The sequence below is a fragment of the Babylonia areolata genome, chromosome 18 (genome assembly GCF_041734735.1).
Source record: "Babylonia areolata isolate BAREFJ2019XMU chromosome 18, ASM4173473v1, whole genome shotgun sequence".
Classification (NCBI taxonomy): Eukaryota; Metazoa; Mollusca; class Gastropoda; order Neogastropoda; family Buccinidae; genus Babylonia; species Babylonia areolata.
Genome location: NC_134893.1, coordinates 9,552,100 through 9,576,680, shown reverse-complemented (window position 1 = coordinate 9,576,680; position 24,581 = coordinate 9,552,100). Strand labels below are relative to the sequence as shown.

General features: G+C 43.1%; 1 protein-coding gene across 2 annotated transcripts in view; it reads right to left on the bottom strand.

Annotated features, from left to right (window-relative positions):
- Positions 1-24,581, bottom strand: part of LOC143292423 (uncharacterized) — a 130,303-nt gene that overhangs the window by 11,567 nt on the left and 94,155 nt on the right. Inside the window, exons 3-4 of one of the 2 annotated variants that reach the window (XM_076602690.1) lie at positions 23,480-23,705; positions 9,049-9,140 (exon numbers count right to left, since the gene is read on the bottom strand). In XM_076602690.1, coding sequence (XP_076458805.1) covers positions 9,049-9,140; positions 23,480-23,670 — 283 coding nt within the window. In that variant the 5' untranslated portion in view covers positions 23,671-23,705. The remainder of the gene's footprint in view (positions 1-9,048; positions 9,141-23,479; positions 23,706-24,581) is intronic. The other variant, XM_076602691.1, reaches the window with a different exon arrangement.

Below are 24,581 nucleotides of genomic sequence, written 5' to 3'. Positions count from 1 at the left end.
ACAAACAACAAAACAACAACAAACAAGCGAACCAAGCAACATCAGCAGTTAGCATCATAGTTTGTTTTTTCGCGATACGGCCATGGTGAGCATACCCCCGCAGCATTCTTTGTCACGAAAACATGTCGGTTTACAGAACTGACTGATGCCCTAAAGGAAATAAAAAGTCTTTATGTGGACAACAAAGAAGGCGAAAAGAAACGACACACGTCGATTTGATACACACATCTTTGGTTTTCATTCATTGAATTACTCTGTCGTTCTGACAGCAAACAAATCGGAGCTGTCCTTAAAAAAAAAAAAAAAAAAAAAATCCATAATTCCACTGTTCTTTTTCAGGTTGCAGTTGTTTTATCTCTGTGAATGCTTGGAAGCGTTTCTTCCCTCCAATGCAGCAGTTCTCGCAAACTGTGTGATGTAATGTGGACGAATGCCTTTTAGCTGCAGTCGCGGAAACGAACCGTCCACCCCCCACACTGAAATAAAACCGCAGCGAAGAACATGTTGGAAAACGAGAAACCGAAAGGACATGAAAAGTATCTGCCGTTGTTTAAAGGCGTCGATCTCAAATTTCCGATAGGCACAGCCAATCTGGGGCTACTGTTGAGGTCAACAGGATGGATAAAGCGCAGCTGCACACGTTAACGCCATCAGGTTACACAAATCAGTATCAATCTTTCTGTCCATACTGTCTTCCCCCCCCTCGGAGATACATAATTGTTTCGTCACATCAGAGTTCGAATTGTCTAACAAGTACAGACTGCTTCGTTTATTTCACGGCACTGCGTTGGTGTATATATGTATCTTTTAATTGCGGTCGGGTGCATCTACCCATGTGGAAAAACCCTTAGACTGAGAAATTGAGAGACTGAATATCAGAGAATAAGAGAGAGAGAGGGGGAGAGAAGAGAGGGGGGGGATAAGAGAGAGAGAGAGAGAGAGAGAGAGAGAGAGAGAGAGAGAGAGGGGGGGAATACCATACACGAAAAAAAAAGTTCGATATAATACGCGCATTTGTTTTATTCACTTCGAAGCAACATTTTCATCGCAGCATTTTCCCATCTCTCTTTCTCTCTCCGAACTCTTTCTCTCTCTCATAGGAACACACACACCACACACACACACACACACACACACACACACACGCACGCACACACACACACACACACACACACACACACACACGCACACATACACACACACGTGCGCGCACTGCACACCCATACGCATAGTGAAAAAAAGAGAGAGAGAGGAGGGGTGGACGTGGAAAATGGAAGTAGGTGACAAAAGGGGGGAAATCCAGTGTATTAAGCCAGCAATGTGATACCAGCAGCACCTTAGAATGAATCGATGTTCGGCTGTGGTTGCCATTCTATTGGAATAGTGCACCACCGTACTTGATCTCCCTTTTATTGTTCAGAGAGAGAGAGAGAGAGAGAGAGAGAGAGAGAGAGAGAGAGGGGGGTGCGGGGGGGGGGGGGGGGGGGGGGGGGTTCTTTCTTGTCATATTAGTTGGTGGCAATGCAAAGGCATTTTATTTTTTTCGGTGTGAAGTTTGATTTCATTCGTGATTAGAGATGGGGGATCTGTGACTTCGGTCCAACTTTGTACAACAATAGAGAGGGGATCGGTGACTTCGGTCCAACTTTGTACAACAATAGAGAAGGGATCTGTGACTTCGGTCCAACTTTGTACAACAATAGAGAAGGGATTGGCGAATTCGGTCCACCTTTGTACAACAATAGAGAAGGGATCTGTGACTTCGGTCCAACTTTGTACAACAATAGAGAAGGGATCTGTGACTTCGGTCCAATTGTACAGCAATAGAGAAGGGATCTGTGACTTCAGTCCAACTTTGTACAACAATAGAGAAGGGATCGGTGCCTTCGGTCCAACTTTGTACAACAATAGAGAAGGGATCGGTGACTTCGGTCCAACTTTGTACAACAATAGAGAAGGGATCTGTGACTTCGGTCCAACTTTGTACAACAATAGAGAAGGGATCTGTGACCTTCGGTCCACACTTGTACAAGCAATAGAGAGGGTATCTGTGACTTCAGTCCAACTCCTTGTACAACAATAGAGAAGGGATCGGTTGACATTCGGTCCTACTTTGTACAACAATAGAGAAGGGATCGGTGACTTCGGTCCAACTTTGTACAACAGTAGAGAAGGGACGGTGCCTTCGTCCAACTTTGTACAACAATAGAGATGGGATCGTGACTTCCACTTACAACTATAGAGAGGGATCGTACCCCCTAACTTTGCTACAACAATAGAGAAGGGATCTGTGACTTCAGTCCAACTTTGTACAACAATAGAGAGGGGATCTGTGACTTCGGTCCAACTTTGTACAACAATAGAGAAGGGATCTGTGACTTCGGTCCAACTTTGTACAACAATAGAGAGGGGATCGGTGACTTCGGTCCAATTGTACAACAATAGAGAAGGGATCGGTGACTTCGGTCCAACTTTGTACAACAATAGAGAAGGGATCGGTGACTTCGGTCCAACTTTGTACAACAGTAGAGAGGGGATCTGTGACTTCGGTCCAACTTTGTACAACAGTAGAGAGGGGATCGGTGACTTCGGTCCAACTTTGTACAACAATAGAGAGCATGGACGCTGAGCAGAACGAAAGCACCAGGGCTGTTGTCAGGGGTTACGTTGTCGGGTGTGCAACAGAACAGATCGCCACGGTCTGGCCTTACAACTGTTCTTCCTTTATGGTGTCTTTGGGCAGTTTGCCTTCTTTCGTCTCGGGTCATTCCAGCATTCAATGAATAGGCATAGGAATATTATTCATTTTCTATAATATTTGTGTTGCAAAACCAAGGGCAGTTGTATCCTAACGTCGCGTTTGTATTTGTACTTCGGAAAAACCGTGCGGTCCTTCATTAATAAAAACACAACAACAACAACAACAAAAACACAACAACCCACAAAAACATTCAGAGCTCAGGATAGCGTACAGGTGTGCGCAGGTAATACGTTTTGTTGGCGGACATGTTTATCAGTGTGCAATGATGTACACACCGTTCAGTTGATTTGCCCATTTTAATTGACTGTGAGCACATTGCGATATGTATATTTTGTGTAAGTTACATGAAATATTGAACAATTTCATGTGCACTCACTGTGCTTCCTGAAATAAACTTGTCTTGTGCTGTCTTGTCTTGTCTTGTTAGCTGTTAATTGTTCCTATCACTATAACCAAGAGAGCAGTGAAGTGAGTCTGCAGAATTAGCACACGGTAAGAGATGAGAGGTGGTGGTGGTGGTGGTGGGGGGGTGGGGTCCCTGTGAAGGAAATAACAAGTAATTATTAGAATGGAAGTTGTTGACCGTGAAGGAGAGGAATTGATCTTGTCCTGTGACATTGCTCTTTCTTTCCAGTTAACGGACAGTTTCAGGAAAAATTGTTGAAATACAGTTCAGTCGTGTTTTATTTCACGTCTCTTCTCGGTTGATGATACGAAACGGACGTTAGAACCCATTGTCTGAATGAATGGTTGATAACCGGTCAACAGGGGAGCGAGATGCACTTTGTGCATTTTCGTCTGTCTCTTCTCCGGAGAATTGTTCACTGAACACCTTATAAATACTGTCTCACTTCCATGCCGTCTCAGTGGCCTGACTCTTGAACAGCTCATCTCAGCTCTCCATTGCACACAGTGTGCCACAGTCCTAGCTCTGGCAGTCCTCAGGACAGCATGAGACTACCCTTTGGAAATACAAACAAACAAACAAAACTACGCCCCGCAAAACAAACAAACAAAAATAACGACAAGAAAAAACAGCCAGGCAAACAAACCTCAATACTGAGAGCAAAAACTGCTTTGTTGCGGAACGTCCTGTCTGGACCACTACCATGTATCTTCACAAATAGTTTCATTCACTTCGTTACTCCCGTAGCTACCGAAATTAACATATGTTAGTAGTCTTGCACTCTGACCCAGGAGAGACACTCTCGGAAAAATCTGAGCATCTAGGACAGCATCAGCATGTGCAGAGATCTTGCCGATTAGTACAAAATGTGATTACTGTTAATGCGACCATCACTTGAGGGTTTCTTTTTTTTTATAATTTTTTTTTTTATTTAGGGAATTATCATGCTTTATAGTACAGCTTCTTCCAGAACTGGTGTGTGATCCCATCTAGATCTTCCAGAGTGCCTTTGAGGATTTCAGCTAAAATGTCGCCCAGTTAATCTTTCCACACAGGAAACATCGCCAATGTAGTTGGGTAGTGTTCTGTACCTGTTTTAAATGGTCTTGATTCATCTTATCTTTAAGACTTTGGAACGGCCATTTTGCTATGCTTTGGCTTTTTTGATAACTACATACATTCTCGCGCTAGTGTTTATATTAGCAACGATCTGGATTCGGCAATAAACCACCCAGAAACCACCATTACTGTAAACCCTTACTGATGCTTTCTCTTAAACCAGCTCGCACGGATGCCATAAATCGATCTGAATCCGGTATTTTCTGGACCGTTCTTTGTAGTCGTAAGCTGACAGTCGGCGGAGATGAAATCAATGCCACCATTATGAAGCCAGCTCCTTTGAACAAATGTCAAGCACCTGTAAGGGGTTCACGTGATACGCCCGGGCACCGGTCGGGTTGCGTCGTTACCAGTCTTGTGATTTGGTCATTGCATTTTGCGCATCGCCAAGTGGGCGAAAGGCCCTGTCATTGGCACCTTCTCACGTGGTTGATGTGTGAGCGTTCCGTGTCCCCCCCCCCTTTTTTTTTTTCTTTGATCAGCGACAACCAGTGCCGTGGGGAGGGGGGAAAGGGTGGGGGTTAAGTTCCGCTTTTATGAGGGTTGTGCAGTCTGTTTATCACTCCGCCTTCTGTTTTCCATTGAGAGAGAGAGAGAGAGAGAGAGAGAGAGAGAGAGGGGGGGGGGGGGGAGGGGGAGGGGGAGGGGGGGAGAGGGAAAGAGAGATTGGGTGGGGTAATAGTGGGTGGGGGTGAAGAGACGATCTGACTATGCGGCAGAAACTTGAGATGACGGGAAGTGGGGGTAAAAGAGAAAGTGCACGAACGATTCCAGAGACTGAAGACTGAAACGCAATCCCAGTCCGCTGTTTTCTTGGTCTGTTTTTATGTTAAATTGATTCCATTTCTTGGCGCTTAAGTATTTCTTCCCGTGCTTCGACAGGGTGTGGCAAAACACATGAATAGATAATCAATGCGAACTGTAAAAAAAATATCGGTTCACCAGACATTGATACGGCATGATTTAATTACCAATATCCGGAGAATTACAACTGCAAGCATCGACAATTTCAAATAAGTATATCGATAGATACAAAGATCAAAGATCATGGTGGGTGGAAAAGCACGTGTTCGTTCGCACGAAGAGACATCCATAGTTTCTGTAACTACTGCTGGAAAAGAAAAAAATAAATCCCGTGGATGATTTGCAGGGAACATAGTAGACGGGAAAAGGCGCTGTCTGCGAGCTAAATTAGCAATGGAAAAATCACTACATCGAAGGATTGTCCTTTACCAAGTGATGTGAATGTAATGCAAAACCTGCAAAATGTCAGTATTTCTGCTTAGTGGGCTGACTGATGTAGACGAGCATGATTTGTTCACCAGCTACAGCACTACCGTCGTGCAGCATCAACAGCAGCAAGCAAGGAAACAACCACATCTGGGATACCACTGGTAATGTCTGGAAGAGTGACCTGCCCATGGATAACGTCAAGCAGCAGGAACAAACAGCTCTGCCATAAAATAATATCTTTTAACTGTTATTGTTTTCTTTTTAATATCATGAGATTCGTTACCCTCATTTGCCCAGTTTCCCCCAACCCTCCATTCATCCACATCTCCCACCCCTTCTAACCGATAATACTCAGATGTATTCATAAATACTTTTACAAAATGTCTTCAATCACCGATATGTGTGACGGGACATTAAACAAAATTCCTTCCTGGTAATGTCTGTCTTTCAACCACTGTCTTCGGATGTTTTAACAACACACTCATTGTATCTGCGTTTGTGTATGATTTTCGATTTATGTTCGTACATTGTACTATCCCCCCCCCCCCCCAATATTCCTTGTGACCTTGTGGTAAAAAGATATATTCTATTCTATTCTTACATCAAAAATCCAAACATTCTAACCCATTTGCAATCGGTTTTGATCAGTCTGTTTCCCATTCCCTTTCTCCAATTCCGCGGGAGCAAAAAAGAAGCATTAGACCCTAAAATCTGTACCAGTCCAGTCCGTGGCCTTCTTACCGATATAAAGATGCCCAAAGTCGCACCGGGATAGTTCTATCCCTGTTTTTTGTCTTTTCAAAGAAATTTCACAGAGATTGGTATTCTGCTGACAGGAGAACCGGGGCACAAAAGTTAACTTCTGTATTTCATTGACTACCGTGCTCTCCCCCAAACAATGTTTTGTTTATTCCATTGTCAGACCTCAGCACTGCTTTTTGACATTTTGAAAAACAGAATAGCGTTACCGTTGCTGTAATCATGGGAAAAAACCCTTTGGCCTTTTCGACCACTCGTTCGCGTTTCTGCGACTGGAAATCGCTTTTAGTGGACTCGGAAATACAATTCATTGATTTTTCTTTTAAATAGTACGTTTGTCTGTCATGGAACAAGTAGTTTTAGACGTCTCAGACGGTCAGATCTTCACTGTTCGGGATTTTCTGTGTAGGACGCCCAGCCATATTTGCAGTCCTGTCCCTGACAAATTTAGATGATTTAAAACCGAATGAAGTCTCGCAAAAAGACCCAAACCTCGGCAAATGCACAAGTACATCACAAAGTGCCAGATGATGATCTTTAAAAGAAGAAAAACAAACCAGACATACGTTTTCGACAGAAGCGTCTTTTAAAGAGAGAAACCGCCAAATCAAGCAAAGAGGAAAGGCAAAACTTTACTCCCCACACAGGATTTTGTCAGGCGGAAAGGTGGAGTTACGTCTGAAAATGATATATTGGCAGAAAATAACGTGCCTGTTTTGTACTAGCATATTAAAAGCACCACTGTTCACTCTGTAATGTGCCTGTCCATTGTTTGAGTTCTCAAAACAGTTAACATATTTATCGTTTGCATCACGTGTTTAAAAAAAATGTTCTGAAGTACCACAGATCAAAAAGAAAAAGTGCTCGCTTACGTATTCATGACACGTACTTGCTTGTTCACACGTACACACATACACAAGGACATACACACAGAGACACAGACAAACAGACGGACAGATACACACGTCGCCTTCGAAAAAACAAACACGAAGGTAAAGATAAAAACCCAAACACCTTCGTTCAAACCCGATTTTGTTACCTCCATAAGCCCTTCCTTCCTTGTCACCGGTCACCGGTTCGAAATTTTATTTAGATGCCATTTTTAAAATTTCATATAAAGAACCCAACACTCGGCTTATAAGGCCCAACACTCGGCTTATATCACAGATTGACATAAGTTTACATTTGGGCCAACAGCAAAGTAAGAGCTGTATTATCAATGGTTTCTCCAGTCAATGGGAAACCATTTACAGCTTAGTCTTTTGTGAAGGACTATGGCTCTCAAACTAGGAGGCAAAACTGCACTGGCTCTTAGTGCTGCAGCCTTGTGGGCTAGTTGGCCTTTGGGAACCATCCCAGTGCCGACTGTCCTAAAACCCTCTTGGCCGAGAGAGTGGGGATGTACTTGGGCAAGACACTCTCCACTATAATCAAATTCTAGCCCAAATAGTCAGAGCAGCAGTTGCCTCCTCTGCTGTTCTGATGGTCATAGTCGGACACGACTGACTATCATATATAAAGAACCTACTCCAAATTTTGTCAAAACCGATAAGACATCGGAAATAGTCAGTTTGTCAGATTTGGGATTGAATGGTTAAGAAATACGGATTTGCAGAACTGTGGAATACAGCCAAACAAATACAGACAAAACGAATGGAAGAGTTCAGTTCATCGTCCTATTGGCGTTCGCCTTGAAGGTCAAGTTGTTCTGTTTTGTGGTGTTGACAAAGCGAATCATTTGTCCACACTTCAATAGGGGTGGATGGGGTGAGTGTTAAAGTAGTTACCACAGAGAAACGCGTTTTATGGGTGGTCTGAATGCAGACCAGGTACTGATTGGAACTGAACCATTCGGCTGATGTTCATGATTTAGTGGAATGGAACCATACAGAAGATTTTGATGGTTCGGTTCTGTTGCAAAGACAGCGCCAGCGCAAAAGAGCGAGGGTCACGAGGATTGACTGTTGATGCTCCTGACTCGAATAGCTTTTTATCTCCCTTTGATGTCCTCAGGCATCCTATTTGTCTTCAGCTTGAAAGTGGTGAGGAGGTCGGTTATGTCCCATTCAGTTCCTCTGTTCCAGATCGATCCTTCAGATGACACTACTGACTGGTAGTTCTTTCCTACTGAACCCGTAGCTTTTGTACTTGCTGTGAAATTGTGTGAACGTTCAAACATGATTTCAAAATCTTTAATTTTCTTTTTAAAATTTTGAATTTCCTTATTTTCTTTTCCAGTTCTTGCTGGCAGAAGCATTGGCGTTTCAGTGTGTCTCAAGTTATGTAAGCTGGAACCATACTAATGCTGGAACCATTCAAAGAGTAACACTTACTGTCTGTTTAGGGTTACGGGTCATTTGCACCATCATAGGAAACGGATTTGTTTCCAATGGACAGAAACGCCGTAGATGGATAAAGGTCAAGGACACACATCTCCCAGTCAGACTAAAAACTGAAAGTTCACTTTGAGGTCAAGCGGCTTTTGTTTGAACTGCACTTAGAAATGAAAAATAAACCATTTACGATTGGACAGAAGCTTAAGGACATCTTTCAAGTCGTGTATGGAAGCACACACACACACACACACACACATTATACATTCAGAGAAAGAGAGAGAGAGAGAGGCAGACAGACAGAAACACACACACACACACACACACACACACACACACACACACATACACACACATACAGAGACACAGAGCCATACCCACACACAGACACACAGACACACACGCACGCGCGCAAACGCGCACACAAAGAGACTTACCATCCTCGTCAATAAATTTCTCTATCAAGGCCTCGGTCAAAGAAAGGTTGTCTACCGCCAGTTGCGCCAGTTCGGAGACTGTCATGAGCTGACTGCACACACACACACACACACACATGAGTTACAAACCATATTGTTACGGTATATACTCCATCCATTTTGTTTCCAACATTTCGTTTTATTCAGACAAAGGTTTACATATAAAAGTATAATTTTTGTACACTGGAAGTTACAACGGTACATTGCTCTGAATATCAGTCACTCCACATCAAGATTAACACGAGTAGAACAGTAGATATTCATTCAAACATTGATCTATGTGATATTATAAGACCCAGGTTACAACAAAGCAATAGTCATGGACGGCAGACGTTCAAGAACCCGTTCACACAAAAATTCGCTATTCTCGCTCTGAAATTCATCTCTAACGGAAACAAACAAACAGGATAAATGGCTGGTATCGTTCAGAATCGAATCCAGAATCTGAGTAACTTCCTCGTTGCTGAGTGTGACAGCAACCGACAGCTTCCTGAAGGAACGCCGCTTCCGAATGTTAACAAGCGGTGGTCCCCCAGTGTGTCCGTCCGTGAGTGTATCCACTCCGTTTTCAGTCACAACTGAGGAGACACTACAGATAAGTAGTGTGCTATAGTTTAGTGTGCTACATTTCAAGTGGAAGGTGGAAGAATGGTTAAGACGCTCATCTGCCAGTATAATATCCGTGAGAGCCTGCGTTCGATTCCCGCTTCTCCTATGTCTGACTGGAAAACGAAACTGAGCGTCTAGTCATTTGGATGAGAGGATTAACTGAGGTCCTGTGTGCAGCAAGCATTTGGCGTACTAGAAAAGAACCCATGGCAACAAAAGTTTTGACATCTGGCAACACCTTGTAGAAGGAATCCACTCTGATAGGTACACTGACCTAAGCATGCGCTTAAGGGCTGACTACGCGTTGGGTTATGCAGCTGGCAGGCATCTGCTTATCAGATATGGTGCAGCGTGTATGGATTTGTCCGAACGCAGTGACACTTCCTTGAGAAACTGAAAGTGAAATGTGGTCGGTTAAGAAACAAGGGACTGTAGAATGGTGTAGTACAGACGGACACAGACTTCAGAAGCGAATCTCATACCCGCGCCCATATATTGGAATGGAAGGATGGCGGGGGGCAGTGAGGGTGGCTGCAGGGGGGTGGGGGTGGGGGGCAGAGAGAGACGGGGGAGGCGGGGTGGAGGGAGGAGAACCTGGGCAGGCAGACAGCAGTGCAGGAGATCTACATGCCCAGAAAACTTGATATCCTGTGTTGGTTTTGTCGTGATGAATCTCGTTTATTTTCCGTTATGATTTAGTTGGTGTTTGTACGAGATCGCATTTCAGACCGGATATCCCACAATACGTCGTGGACACCCAAGCTCTCAGCCCAATTGACCAATCGGAGTAATGCTCGTAGCTCTCCCACACATAACCGAAGGAATACTGTTTCCCAGAACGTATGAGCTAAAATGTGTCTGCTGTTTTGAATGACATGTTTTAGGTTCCTTGCTCAGAACGTGATTTTGTGACGAACGCCCGTCTGTGGAGGGGGTGTGTATGTATGAGGATCGTCCTTTTTGTATGTCAGTTTAAGACACGGCGTGACAGACACTTTGAGGACACAGCTTTTGCAATGTTCTTCGAACACTTTCATTACAGTATGGTAAGGATAAAGAAACGTAACAAATAGTTTCCTTTTCAGTTGTTTCTGTTGACACTTTCGGAAATATCTCCCGGATTCTATTCCTGAGAAATCAAAGTACACAGTTTATTCCATTTTGCAATGCAGAGACGCGTGTTCGTCCACGTGAAGACAGACAGACAGACAGACAGATAGATAGATAGATAGATAGATAGACAGACAGACAGACAGACAGACAGAGAAAGAGAGAGACAGAAAGAGAGGGAGTACTGGAAAACGGTGGAGTTCATTTGTTGGTTTGCTTTTGCGCTTCTTCTGGGACTGTCTCGGTATTCTTAAAACAAAAAACATGAGGGTCACACTGATCTGATTCCTTTGTGAGGGATCGCCGTCATTTCCTGTTTCGCTGGTTTTGTGTAAGTTGCCTTGTAAGTGAAGCGGAGTTTTAACCTTCCATAACCTGTATATGAAGCCCATAGACGACCCGCAGAAAAGCCCATAGACGACCCGCAGAAACAGAAAAGCCCATAGACGACCCGCAGAAACAGAAAAGCCCATAGACGACCCGCAGAAACAGAAAAGCCCATAGACGACCCGCAGAAAAGCCCATAGACGACCCGCAGAAATAGAAAAGCCCATAGACGACCCGCAGAAACAGAAAAGCCCATAGACGACCCGCAGAAAAGCCCATAGACGACCCGCAGAAACAGAAAAGCCCATAGACGACCCGCAGAAAAGCCCATAGACGACCCGCAGAAACAGAAAAGCCCATAGACGACCCGCAGAAACAGAAAAGCCCATAGACGACCCGCAGAAACAGAAAAGCCCATAGACGACCCGCAGAAACAGAAAAGCCCATAGGCGACCATTATGGTCAGCTTGCCTGTACACAATAATGATCATAATTTGATTTTCGGTCTTGAAATGTCCCGTAACTGGATTCAGAGGGAGCGGGGCAGTGGAGGGCCCCGTGGGTACGGTATCTTGTGACGCGGACGGACACGGGTTCCTCTCTGTGGATCCCATGACAGACCCGATCTTCGTTTTATTCCCTCCTCTTTGCCCCCCCCCCCCCACCCCCTCCCCCTTCCCCCACCTGATGTCAAACCATCCTCTCCCCTGGAAGTCACCCGCTGACTTCACTTAACCGCTTTACATTTGTTTCTGTTTCTGTGCTTGGTTGTGAGATAAAGTCGATGCCGGGCCAGAAAATATACACTGTATAGGCTAGGGACCAGTACACCTTCCAAACTTCGAGACTGTGTATTGAAAATCGAGCAGACGTTGTGTATTCATACAACAACGAATAGGGTTTACCACAATAACCTCACATGTCCCTGATTTCGTTATTGATATAATTCCACAATTTTTGAATATCAAAATTTCGTAATTGATATCATTGCGCGATTCTTAGATATTAAAACTGAATCTTTACAGCATGAAACGGTGCTGTAAATCCTTTCATTCCTCAGTAGTTGAGAGAACCGATTCTAGGTAGGTCCACTGCTTCTAATATGCATGTTTCCAGTTGAAGTCTTTGTTAGCTAAGCAAGGATAAAATCAGGACATGGCAAACTAGGTGTAAGAGCAGACAGTCAAATGATGGATGTGATTGGGAGCACGGGTCACGTGTGTGTCGGACTGGGAAAAAGCACGGTGTTGTGTGGTGCCACGGGAAGGCATCACTGAACAGGGCCCGACAACCCAGCATAGTCATTGCCCTTTTATGTTGATTGTTTTTATTGGCAGGGAAGTGAGGACGGGGAAAGGGAGGAAAACAAACAAACAAACAAACACGAACACAGACAGAGCTCTCTCTATCTCTCACACACACACACACACACACACACACACACACACACACACACATATATATATATATATATATATGCGCAAACTGGCGCACAAACGCGCTCACATTCAAACAGAGTGAGAGAGAGAGAGAGAGAGAGAGAGAGAGACGGGGGGCAGGGGAAAGAGGATACATGAGAGTCCGTCTCTTTTTAAAGTTTTTATTTTTTTTTTTTTTTTTTTAAAGACAAACAGAATATAAACTAATTTCAACGGTTTTCTCAAGAAACAAATTTCAGATCAAAACATTTTCCTTTCTGAGAGAGAGAGAGAGAGAGAGAGAGAGAGAGAGAGAGAGACGTTGGGTGGGGTCGCACCACTCCAACTCAACTCGTTATCCTGCCAGACCGTTTTAACCCGCTGTGCAAAGCACTTGAATTTCATCAATAAGCATCAACTTACACCCCGGAACTTGAAAAAGGCACACCGCCACGTGGTCTCGAGGGTCCTGGAGTCGCCGACCGACGGTCCCGGCCGCATGATCGTAATACCCGACACCCGGACAGCACCCCGCCACCCCGCCACCCCGCCACCCCGCGGGACCCGCCCTCACCCGCCATGATGGAGGGCTAAAACTTGCTCCACTTAAACAGGAGGCAGCAAACCAATTGTCTCAGGCCGGGAAGGTCTCCGAAGACCGGCGGTGTTTTAACAGCCGGAAACAGAAGAACGTGCTCTTGGCGCGTACTTGTCATACGGAACGACCGTAAAACCGGAGAAGCTATCTGGCCCGACGCCGAAGGAAGAGTTTATGCTGCTTAGATTACAGCTGTCGCCGCCACGACCACTACTGTGATGAACAACAACAACAACAGCGACGATAACGACGACGATTAGAAGACCTAGAAACAAAAGTTTAGTGATGTGAAAAGAAGACGGCAAGGGGACTGGAGCTCCCAACTTGACACCAAACTCTTCCAGATCCGCCCTAATTGACACCAAACTCTTCCAGATCCGCCCTAATCTGAAGCGGTTCTTCCCGACAGACAAGGGAATTAGGGACAAAAGGAAAGCGTGGTCTGCAGGTTGTACACGGGTCACCATTCCTCTCTTGGCCATCCGATCGTGTGAACAGTGAAGGAGCTCTCTGACTTGTGCCTTGTGAACCTGGCTTGATTCGGTATTGTATGGTTGTGTAGTGTCATTCGGGAGTTACAACGTGTCTAATTCGCATGCATTCACGTTTCATGTTCGGTCATTCTCACTTCAAATTGATTTTGAAGAAAATCATTCGTCACTTTCTCCGCTCATCATCAAAAATACACCTTGCTCGTTTGCAGAAGAATTTGAAGTCTGCCCTCTTTACCTTTCGCACTTTCAAATCAAGTATTTTCCCAAAACGTATAACCTTTACCTTTTTTTTTTACATTCGAGTTACTGATTCCATGCAGAATTGCGGGGCATTCGTGTAAAGTATTGTGAAGGAAACCTGGCTGACGTTTGTTCACTGGATATACACGTTGAGAAACCCAAACCGAGCGTGTATTGTTTGTTGATATGTTTGTTGAAACTCTGGACAAATTAGTAACAAAAATTCATTGTTTCTCGATTGCTTGGAATAAAATGTCATGAGCATTTTTAAACCAGCTAGCTCCAGTGTTTCATTTCACAAAGGTAAAAACAACAAAATTTCCACTCATGTCAGTTTTTGTGTCTGCTGTTCTGATATTGAATTACGTCTGTGAAGAATTCTTATTCGTAGAGTTCGACTTTTGAAACATAAATTATAATCAATATGGGGAACAAGGAATTCGGTTTCTCTATCAATGAGAAAATACTTGTCAAAAAGCGGTTCACTTTTTTTTGGACACCCGATATATATATATATCTATCTATCTGTCTATCTAACTATATATCTGTCTATGTGTGTGTCATAGGAACGCGCTCAGCCTCGGTTTATTGTATGGAATTGGTCCGAAAGACAAAAACGCAGACTACCCATCAAGTTTGTTGTTGCGGAAGGGGAAGAAGAAGATACACTCATTGGAGACTCAGTGGAGACGTAGTGTACCCAGGTGTGAATTTGCAAAACTGTAATGCTATCGTTTATCAACTGTTTCTGATTTTCTCTCGAAAGTACCAAATAAATAGTATTGTGCCAACATGGTTATTCCCCTGTCTTACATATGAAAATATGAGTTCTAAAAAGCAACACACGAATTGCACGAAAAAAGGTTGTTCATCCACGGTTGTTTTTGGCGAGTAAAAATTAATTCATGGTTAGTTGTTTCGAGATAAAACCCTTTACCTGACGATCAAAGCAAAGGTACATCTCACCGTAGTCCGAGGAATCAAAAACGGATATGGAGTTAAACAAAAAATCGCTATTCCTTTTGAATTTTGTTCTTTGTTTCAGGACCACAACAATCGATTAAAGGAAGTCATTTTCTTTCATCACTCCACATTGGTGACGGCCTTTTTTTAGCTGAGTGATATCGAAGCTACAGAAGCAGATTGTTTGCAGTGCCAGAAGCTCAACACGGACCACATGAATGCAATTCACGTGTACGCAGATTATTTCCTTCAAACATTTTTACTGTGAAACAGTGTTCAGCATGTTCTGGGTCCGTTAAAGTACACGCCTCTTTTTTTCCCTTCAAAACCCTATTGTTCTGACGGAATCTCGGCATCAATGATTAATCACAGGATTATACACACTTCTGGAAATTCTGTTTTAACTCTTTCCATACGAAAGGCGAAAGAGACGACGTTAACAGCGTTTCATCCCAATTACCATCATCAAAATATTGCAAGCGGAACGCTCTTATACTGAAGAGGTGAATGTTGACAAAGAATACCACAGTTCTGACGACGGAAGCTAAAGGTTGGGTCATTCAGACACCCACTGGACATCCGAGGGGTCTGTGTAGAGGAGAAGAGAGGACTGGCCGTACTGAGTGAGTTAAAACATTTTTACTGTGAAACAGTATCCAGCATGTTCTGGGTCCGTTAAAGTACACGCCTCTTTTTCCCTTCAAAACCCTATTGTTCTGACGGAATCTCGGCATCAATGATTAATCACAGGATTATACACACTTCTGGAAATTCTGTTTTAATGTTCACGGATAAAAGGATAAACACAAATGACGAGGTGGAAAGACTTCCATCACTGTGGAGGGACTGCTGCTCTGATATTTATCCTCAGGACACGTGTGTTCTGGTTCACGGGGCAGAGGACTCTCCACAAACGAGTATGCAGAAACATGCCATTGTTTCGTGATGTTTTGTTTTCGGAAGCAGGAAAGCTGGGTGTTGCATTAATAATGGGGACATAGAGACCTCTGATCCTTCAACATCAGATACGTATTTCTTTCATCGCCACCGATATTATCTAAAGTCCAGGAACGGCGATGTTCAATCCGGGATATTCAGTGTATCGAAAAACAACGACGACGACCACCACCACCATCGCCATGATAACTATTGTAGTACTGATATGACTGGATTTATTCTTCCATATGTTTTCTTTTTGGTTTGTACATGAACTGTTCACGTTGGACTAAGGAAAGGGGTGATATAGATGCAGGGAAATGGACTGCGGTGACGCATGTATTCTCTTTGTTTTCATTCTTGTGATTTTTGTCTTTTGTTCACAGTTTTCATCTGTCGTTTTTCTGTGAGTTTGCACTCCCACGTTGTCAACATCATGATTTTGTTTATTTCTTATTTTTATTTTGTTTATGTTTAGCTGTTGATATGTTTTGCATTAAATTGCAGAACGTGTACCAATTCTTTCAATTTGCAGCCCTTGTGTTTATGCTATCAGTGTCTGTGTTTCGAGATGAGCAGAAAGACATACATAGTTCTCAAGGTGTTTAATGTGCTGTTGAAATTTTAAGTTCACATTTATACTTACTATCACGTCAAGAAAGTTAATATGTGCTTCAACTTTAATGCTGTTCTTCAAATGTGTATTCATGTTTTTATGTATAAAATGCGCAATGGTTTAGCTTTTTATGTGTCAAAAGGAACGCTGGAAAAGAAATAAAACGAGAAGTAATCGTGCGACTAATGTCCATCTTAATGATATGCAGAAACACTTTACCGGCAAAAACAGTCCAAACGGAAAAAGAAACAAACAAACAAAGGAAAAAAAACACACCCAAAACTTGATTCGTTATTGCTCCAAGGAGCATATTTTCCTCCTAATATTGCATCACATTTGGCATTTGCATTGCACCAGCCACGGATAGGGAAGAAATCGAATTTACACAATTATCATTGTCGGGTATTTGATTTACCATTGTAGCCAAAAAAAACACCCAAAAAACAAACAACACCCCCCCCCCCAAAAAAAAAAAACAACAACAAAAACAAACCCACCCCAAAGAACAACAAAAAACAAAAACAAACAAAACAAAAAACAACAAACAAACACAAAAACCCCAAACAAACAAACAACCCCTCCCTACCCCCAAAAAAACAATAACAAAAAAACAAACAAACAAAAAAAAACCCCCAAAAAACAACAACCGTGATTGCCACAGCGTTTCTGGTTTGCGAACACATATTTGCAATGAACCGAACAAGTCGGTTGGCCTGGGCGTTTGCAATCTCAAGATCCTCTGACCAAGTTAAGTGCTGATGAAACCGCAGTGAGGCGGGCGAGGGAGGTTACCAGGCAGATAATCACTCTAACTGGTTCTTAATTCCCCGAGCCTTTTTCACTTCACCGTGATCTCTCTCTGTGGGTTATAAGACGCCAAGAGGCTGGGGAGAGCGGATCAGGATGGAGGGGGTGGGGGGAGGGTGGTGGGGGCGTGGTGGTTGGGGGGTGGGGGTGGGGGGGGGGGGCAACATGTCTTTTCTTTTCCTGTATTTCTCTTGATTCGGGTTTTTGTTGTTGTTTCGTCTTTATCAAATTTCCATGCCAGATGGATGGCATCTAATGGCTTGACCCTAACATTAAATTCAAAGCTATGAGAGGGTGGTTTTTTTTTTGCACATCGTTCTGATTTTGTAGATGCTGCTTCTGGGTGTGAGGCAGATGCACAAAAACAAACGTCGAAACAAACTGAAGCTTACTCGACATGCGAACTATTCACACACACACACACACACACACACACACACACACACACACACACACACACATACAGAAAGAGAAACACACACACACACACACACACACACACACACACACACACACACAAGAAAAAGCTAAAATCGATATACATTATTCTATAGATTTTGAGAATGGGTGGGAAGGCGTTTCTCCTATCAGTCACTACATACATCCCGCGGAAGGGAGAAGTCGCCGTGAAGCACTGCCCAGGACGGAAAACAGAGCGATGAGGGCTGGATTAGTGAAGTGACAGTTTTGTGCTCATTTTCTCACTGGAGCAAAACGAAAACACCGTTCAATCCGAACACATAAAAATCAAATTCATTCACAACCAAAAACAAAACAATGCAAAAACAGCAAGAACAAAAAACAAACAAACAACAACAACAAAGAAACAAAAAACGGATTCGAACAAAAGACAAGGAATACTTGAGTAGATGCTTCAGGTATAGTGAAGAAGATGGTTTTCCTGATATATAGTAAAAAGGGCTGTATATGTTTTTTTTCGAGAAAGATCTGAGAACTCGCTGTTTTCGCAACTTTAAAATGCTGTCGAAAAGTAAAAAAAAAAAAAAAAAAAAAAAATGATGATAACTTTTGTATAGATTAAAAATGTTTGTGAACTCGATGGTAACAATTGTACTTTCGGGTATTCGACATTGCAGTTCTCGTTCTTGACACTGTTGTAGTTCACATTCTTGGATTGATCACGTAAATATTTCCACCGAATCATCAACAGTATTAACAGTTACCAAAAAACCTCAGTAAAAAAATTTTTTTTTTTTTTGGCAGATAGAGTTTACATACTATCAACTATGAAGCGATAAGCCGTCGTTTTAATAATTTAGCGATTTACTTGCGTCCAAATCATGTCCTTGCGTCAGGAATGACGTCAGCTTTTGGTTCGGAGAACACAAATATGGGAACCGCTACTATTTTTCCTAAACGCGTTATTTCATTTTTGTTGTAACGACAGTATAGTGGTGTTTTTATTTTTTATGTTGCTTTGAAAACAGCATGGAATCCTGAAACATTGAGAGTGGATGAATGTTTGAATGAATAAAAAGGCGGAAATGACAATCACATTTTGAACAGGATCAGAAAACAGTCCCTTCTTTACACTCATCCCCCAAATCGGAATTCAGATCTTTGGAGAGAAACTGTAAAAACTCAGAGATCAGGACCATAAAACAGACTGAAGATCGTAGAAAGGTGGCATCACCGTGTCAAGTATTTACGGTTGTCTGTAGTCTTCCTTGCTTGTTCTTGTAGTCCTTCAAAATGAAGGCGGTTGTAAATAGACGGACTCGTCTCAAAAGGAAGAGATTCAACTGTTTGGGGCATAGATATTTGCGGTAGGAAGGAAAACAGATGGCACTGAATATTAAACACACACACACACACACACACACACACACACACACACACACACACACACACACACACACACAAAAGTAATGTTTTCTAAAGGATTAATCCAGAACGGTAAATTAAGCTGTCCAGCCGTTGAAAGACTGTGTACTTTTGTTTCCTCTTTATTCTTTTCAGCCGTACAAAGAAAAGAGCTTATTCGGCATTCCCTGTCTGGATGGTTTTGGCACTGTAGCAGTAAATCTGGGTCGTTCTGAAACATCTCCATTCGTTTTAAAAGCTCAGATGATTAAGACAGTTGTTTTGAAGCATCGTCGTTTCCGCGATCGAAAACACTGTCTACAGTATGTTTCTTCTTTGCCCTGAATAAACTCTGTAGAAAGTCTCTGGGACGCTTGAACTGAAAAACTGTTGACCAAATTCCTCCAGCTCTGTTGAGAATCCACGTGGAAGTTCGTGAAATACTTGCTGAGTAGGAAAACATTACCGGTCAGCCGATGTTCGTTCACCAACTTAAAAAGAGATTTTTTCGAAAAATTCACAAACTGCATTCCAACTTGGTCTGAAAAGTTGGAGAGAAGTGTACACAGTTTATGTAGAGTTGTTAGGAAAGTGGAAAAAAATCAATCGACAGTAAGAACTGGGAACTGCTGGTCAAGGAGGAAAAATACTGTCATTGGCGTTTGAGAATTATACATAGGATAGAACACACATTTGGGTGGTAGTAGTATCTACGCACGCGCGCGCGTGTGTTTGTGTGTGTGTGTATGTGTGTGTGTTTCAGTATGAGAGAGAGAGAGAGAGAGAGAGAGAGAGAGAGGGGGGATTCTAACTCGTGACCGGAACACAATATTGATTATTTATTCATTTACTCATTTATTTATTCATTCATTATAATTTTCATTATAAACAAACAGACGACGATCGTTGACGTGAGCCTATGTGAAGGTGATGGTGACAACACGTGCCTGGTGGAAGTTTGCTATCCTGGCAGGTTTTCTTTTCGAAGTCTTTTTCCCAATCAAATCATCATAAGAGGTAATGTTGCCGAGCATTTTCGCGTAATAGATACAACCAACCAGTCATTAACTCTTTCCATACGAACGGCGAAAGAGACGACGTTAACAGCGTTTCACCCCAATTACCATCATCAAAATATTGCAAGCGGAAGGCTCTTATACTGAAGACGTGAATGTGGACAAAGAATACCACAGTTCTGGCGACGGAAGCTAAAGGTTGGGTCATTCAGACACCCACTGGACATCCGAGGGGTCTGTGTAGAGGAGAAGAGAGGACTGGCCGTACTGAGTGAGTTAAAGCCGAAGTAAACACCCCCTGTACGTTTGACATTGACAAGATGGATAGCAGCAGCGCTTCAGGAAAGAACCGTCGTCCTACGCCTCGGAGATTGGATGTCTGCAACTTCTAAACTATCCATGGGACTGCCACAAGGGTCTCCGCTCTCTCCTGTCCTCTACAATGTCTACACGAAGGGCCTTGCAGACTTAAACAACAATGGAATAGCTCGGGTGCTTACTCTTGCGGATGATGGCCTGGTCTTCAAAACTTCGAAAAATGCTCAGGAAAGAACTAAAGCCGTCCAGAAACAACTAAACAATATTGCTCAATGGTGCAAAGACACAGGATCTTCCATCAATCCAGCGAAAGCCCAAACGTTGCTGTGCACCCTCAACAACACAACCGCGAGCAAATCACCACCTTCTGTGTCATTCGATGGGATTCAGATCGAGAAAACTGAATGTCTACGCTACCTAGGAATACACTTCGACAGGATGCTGACCTTCAGAAAACATACGGAAAATACTGTTCTCAAATGCAAAAAGGGCCTTTCAGTTTTAAAAGCAATGGCAACCAAAGGTATTGAACAACGCCACCTCTTCCTGCTATACCAATCACTCGTCCTCAGTGTGATCGACTACGGACTTGGGCTAACAACACCGTCTCAAAGCAACCTCCTAAAATTAGAAAGAGTTCAAAATGAAGCTATGAGGCTGATCCTTGGAACAACAAAAGACACGCCCACAGAAACCATGCGATACCTGCTTGACCTTCCTTCAGTGCAGGCCAGAAACAAGTTAGAACAGGTCAAGACCTACTTCAAAGTATTAGAAAACCCTCAAAACCCACTGCATGACGCAGTCAAAGAACCAAAAGGCAGCCGTCTAGGACGAGGAAGATCATGGATGGAGCAAGCAGAAGACACAATCCAGCTAGTATGCCGACTACAAGACCTGAAAGAAACAAAAGAATGGGAGAAAAAACCCGAAAACCTCAACCATCTATTCAACACAGCCATTTCACCCACTCTAGGAAGACATTGTCGGGAATGGCCAGAGGGCAAAACTGATGCGGAAGTGAAGCTACTCATAGAAGAAAACAGTAAAGATGAGGACATCATCATATACACAGATGGCTCAGTCACCAAAGACCAGTCTGGTTGGGGATTCACTGCGAAACAAAATGGAAAAACAATTTGGGAAGAGAATGCTGCCTACAAAGTCACAACCTCCAGCCTAACGATGGAAGTTGAAGCTGCGACACATGCCCTCCAGTGGCTATCGTCCATCCATACGCCCGGAAACCAACATGCCATGATTCTAACCGACTCAATGAACCTCATACAGAAAATTGAAAACGGAATGGGAAGCCCAGAGTGGCATAAGGCAATGCGCAACTTTCAGATTAAAAAACGCACATGGTCATACTGCCCGGGACATGCAGGTGTTAAGGGAAATGAGCGAGCTGACAGAATTGCTGGTAACGCAACACCAACGAGCGGCCTACATCTAGGAAAATCGGAAATCCTCAGAAAAGTCAAAGAAAATCAAAAAGAACAGGTACAAGGCCATCACACCATCGATCGCCTCAAAGAAATAAAAGCAGAGAGAGGGAGCGGCCGCAAGTCCAACATGAAAGGTAGAGCACGATGCTTTGCAAATCAAACAACTATCGGCATCATTTCCAAACCAACATTGCGCAAATTTCTTCAAAACGGAACAGAGTCTCTGTGGGCTTTTCCAAATACAATAGACTGAGCAACACACTAGACGCCACGTTCTTGGCATCAGAGATCTTTTCCCATCCCTCTTGCGGCCAATCAGTGGCAGCCTCTGTGCGTGTGTGTATGTGTGTGTGTGTTTGTGTGTATGTGTGGGTCTGTGTGCTTTTGAGTGCGTTTGTGCATGCGAGAGAGTGTAAGTGTACACAAGTGTCAGGAGAGTTCTGTGCATGTGCGTGTGTGTGTGTGTGTGTGTGTGTGTGTGTGTGTGTGTGAGGGGAGGTGGGGGTGCGGAGGGGAGGTGGGGTAGAGGATGAGGTATGTGAGTGTATGCATGCCTACACTGTGGGAGCAACAGGATATTGGAACGTATATATATATATATATATATATATATATATATATATATATATATATATATATATTTGTATATATGTGTGTGGGGTTGGGGGTAGGAGATATGGGCGTATGTGTGTGTGCTTGTACAAGTAAGTGTTCATCTCTGTGAGAGTGAGAGAGTGTGTGTGTGTGTGTGTGTGTGTGTGTGTGTGTGTGTGTGTGTGCCGTGGAAGCTGCGATACGTAGACTAGAAATGAGTGTGTGGAGGAGGGGGGTAGAGAAGATGCAGGGTAATGTGTGTGGTGTGTGTGTGTGTGTGTGGGTGTGTTGGAGCTCATGTATGTTTATATGTATTTGACTGTGCTTTCATATCTGTGAAACTGCATGTTTGGTGCATATCTGTTATGCATGTGTGGGTGTATGTGTGAATGTGTGTCTTCATGTTTTACATTTATTTGCTTATTTATCATCATTGTTGTCTTTAAAAAAAAAAAAAATTATTATTACTACTACCTTTTTTCTATATTATAATTATTATTTATTTATCTATTTATTTATGTAAGCTTATCAATTATTTATTCCCCCACCCCCCTTTTTTTCTCAAGGCCTGACTAAGCGCGTTGGGTTACGCTGCTGGTCAGGCATCTGCTTGGCAGATGTAGTTTAGCGTATATGGTTTTGTCCGAACGCAGTGACGCCTCCTTGAGCTACTGAAACTGAAACTGAAACACCCCCTTCTCCCCACACCAACCGCAGACCCCCCCCCCCCCCCCGCCCCGCCCTCTCCGAAGAAAAAAAAAAAGACTACCGATGACTACTGGGACCTTGAAGCCTAATCCGTTGTAATCAAGGAATTGTGTCAAACAAATTTTCGTTCCCATCCGAGACATCCCCGTTGGAGAAATTGATGGTAAACTTCTTACGGGTGAATGTTATCGACGTATGAAGCTTTCTTTCAACCTCAAGGACAAAGCTGCCTCATTTCCCCCGCCCCGTCCCGACTCTTTCAAGTCGAATGACAAGTTATTAATAGTTGTCTCAGGGTTGATAAATCACATCACACACAAGACCACCTTGTAAACGGTGGCCAGTCAAGTGTGGAAAGAGACTCACCTAGAAGATCGACTTTTCAGCGGATTGTTATCCCACGTGTCAAACTGTCTCTTGCCATATCCGTGCGCCACCCGGCTGGCCGAATTCACCCGGAAGCCTCGTTTCTGACGGCTGAGGGAACTCTTTGTGGGGAGAGCGTGGCCAAGGGCGAGCACTAACAAGGCGAGTAGCACCAGGGAGGTTCGCATCATGGCTCCTGTCGGGGTCTGGGGGGGTCTTGCACTCTGAAACAGAACACAGCATTTCAGACTTAGCATTATTACTATTATTTCTTGTTGTTATTATTGTTGTTGCTGGTGTTATTTGTAATTTGTATTTTTTTTTGGGGGGGTGGTGGGGGTTGGGGGGGTGGAGGTTTGGGGGGGGGGGGGGAATCTTGCACTCTGAAACAGAACGCACATTTCGGACTTAGCATTAATACTATTATTTGTTTGTTTGTTTGTATTTTTATTGGTTGTATTATTTTAAGTTTTCTTTGGTCTTACACCAAGACATAGACTACAACTATTTTTTTGTTGCTGCTATTATTATCCAAATATATATATATTTTTATATAAAATTAACTCTCGTTTTCATTGGCAGAAAAATTGATTTTGCTGCTCATGTTCTCTTCTGCTATTCAGGTGGTGGTGATGATGATTATGTAGATGATGACGATTAATGGCGGACTACACGCTGCACACAAATGTCTGTGATGCTTGTAAAATCGAAGCACTTTTGACACACTGAATGATCATTTAATAGTCATAATAACACACTTTTCCATTCCATATGACAAAGAAACGCTACATCCTTTATGATGGTGACATTGAATAATAATAAATAACTTTAATTTCATCATTTCCTTCCATAATTTATGATTGCTCTTCAAACGTGCTGTGAATATTCTAAGAAAATCAGACTGAAATAACACTATTACACGATCAGCCGTTTACCGGAGTGTTATCCTGAAACGAGACTCTAGTCTGTAAGCACCTCTGGACTTTGATTTCTTCCAGAGAGACAAACAATGCCGAATTCCATGCCCGGCACACACCAAAAATCACACCAAGAAACCTGGCACAAACCACTAATCCTATGCGTTAGTGACCTGTAACAACAC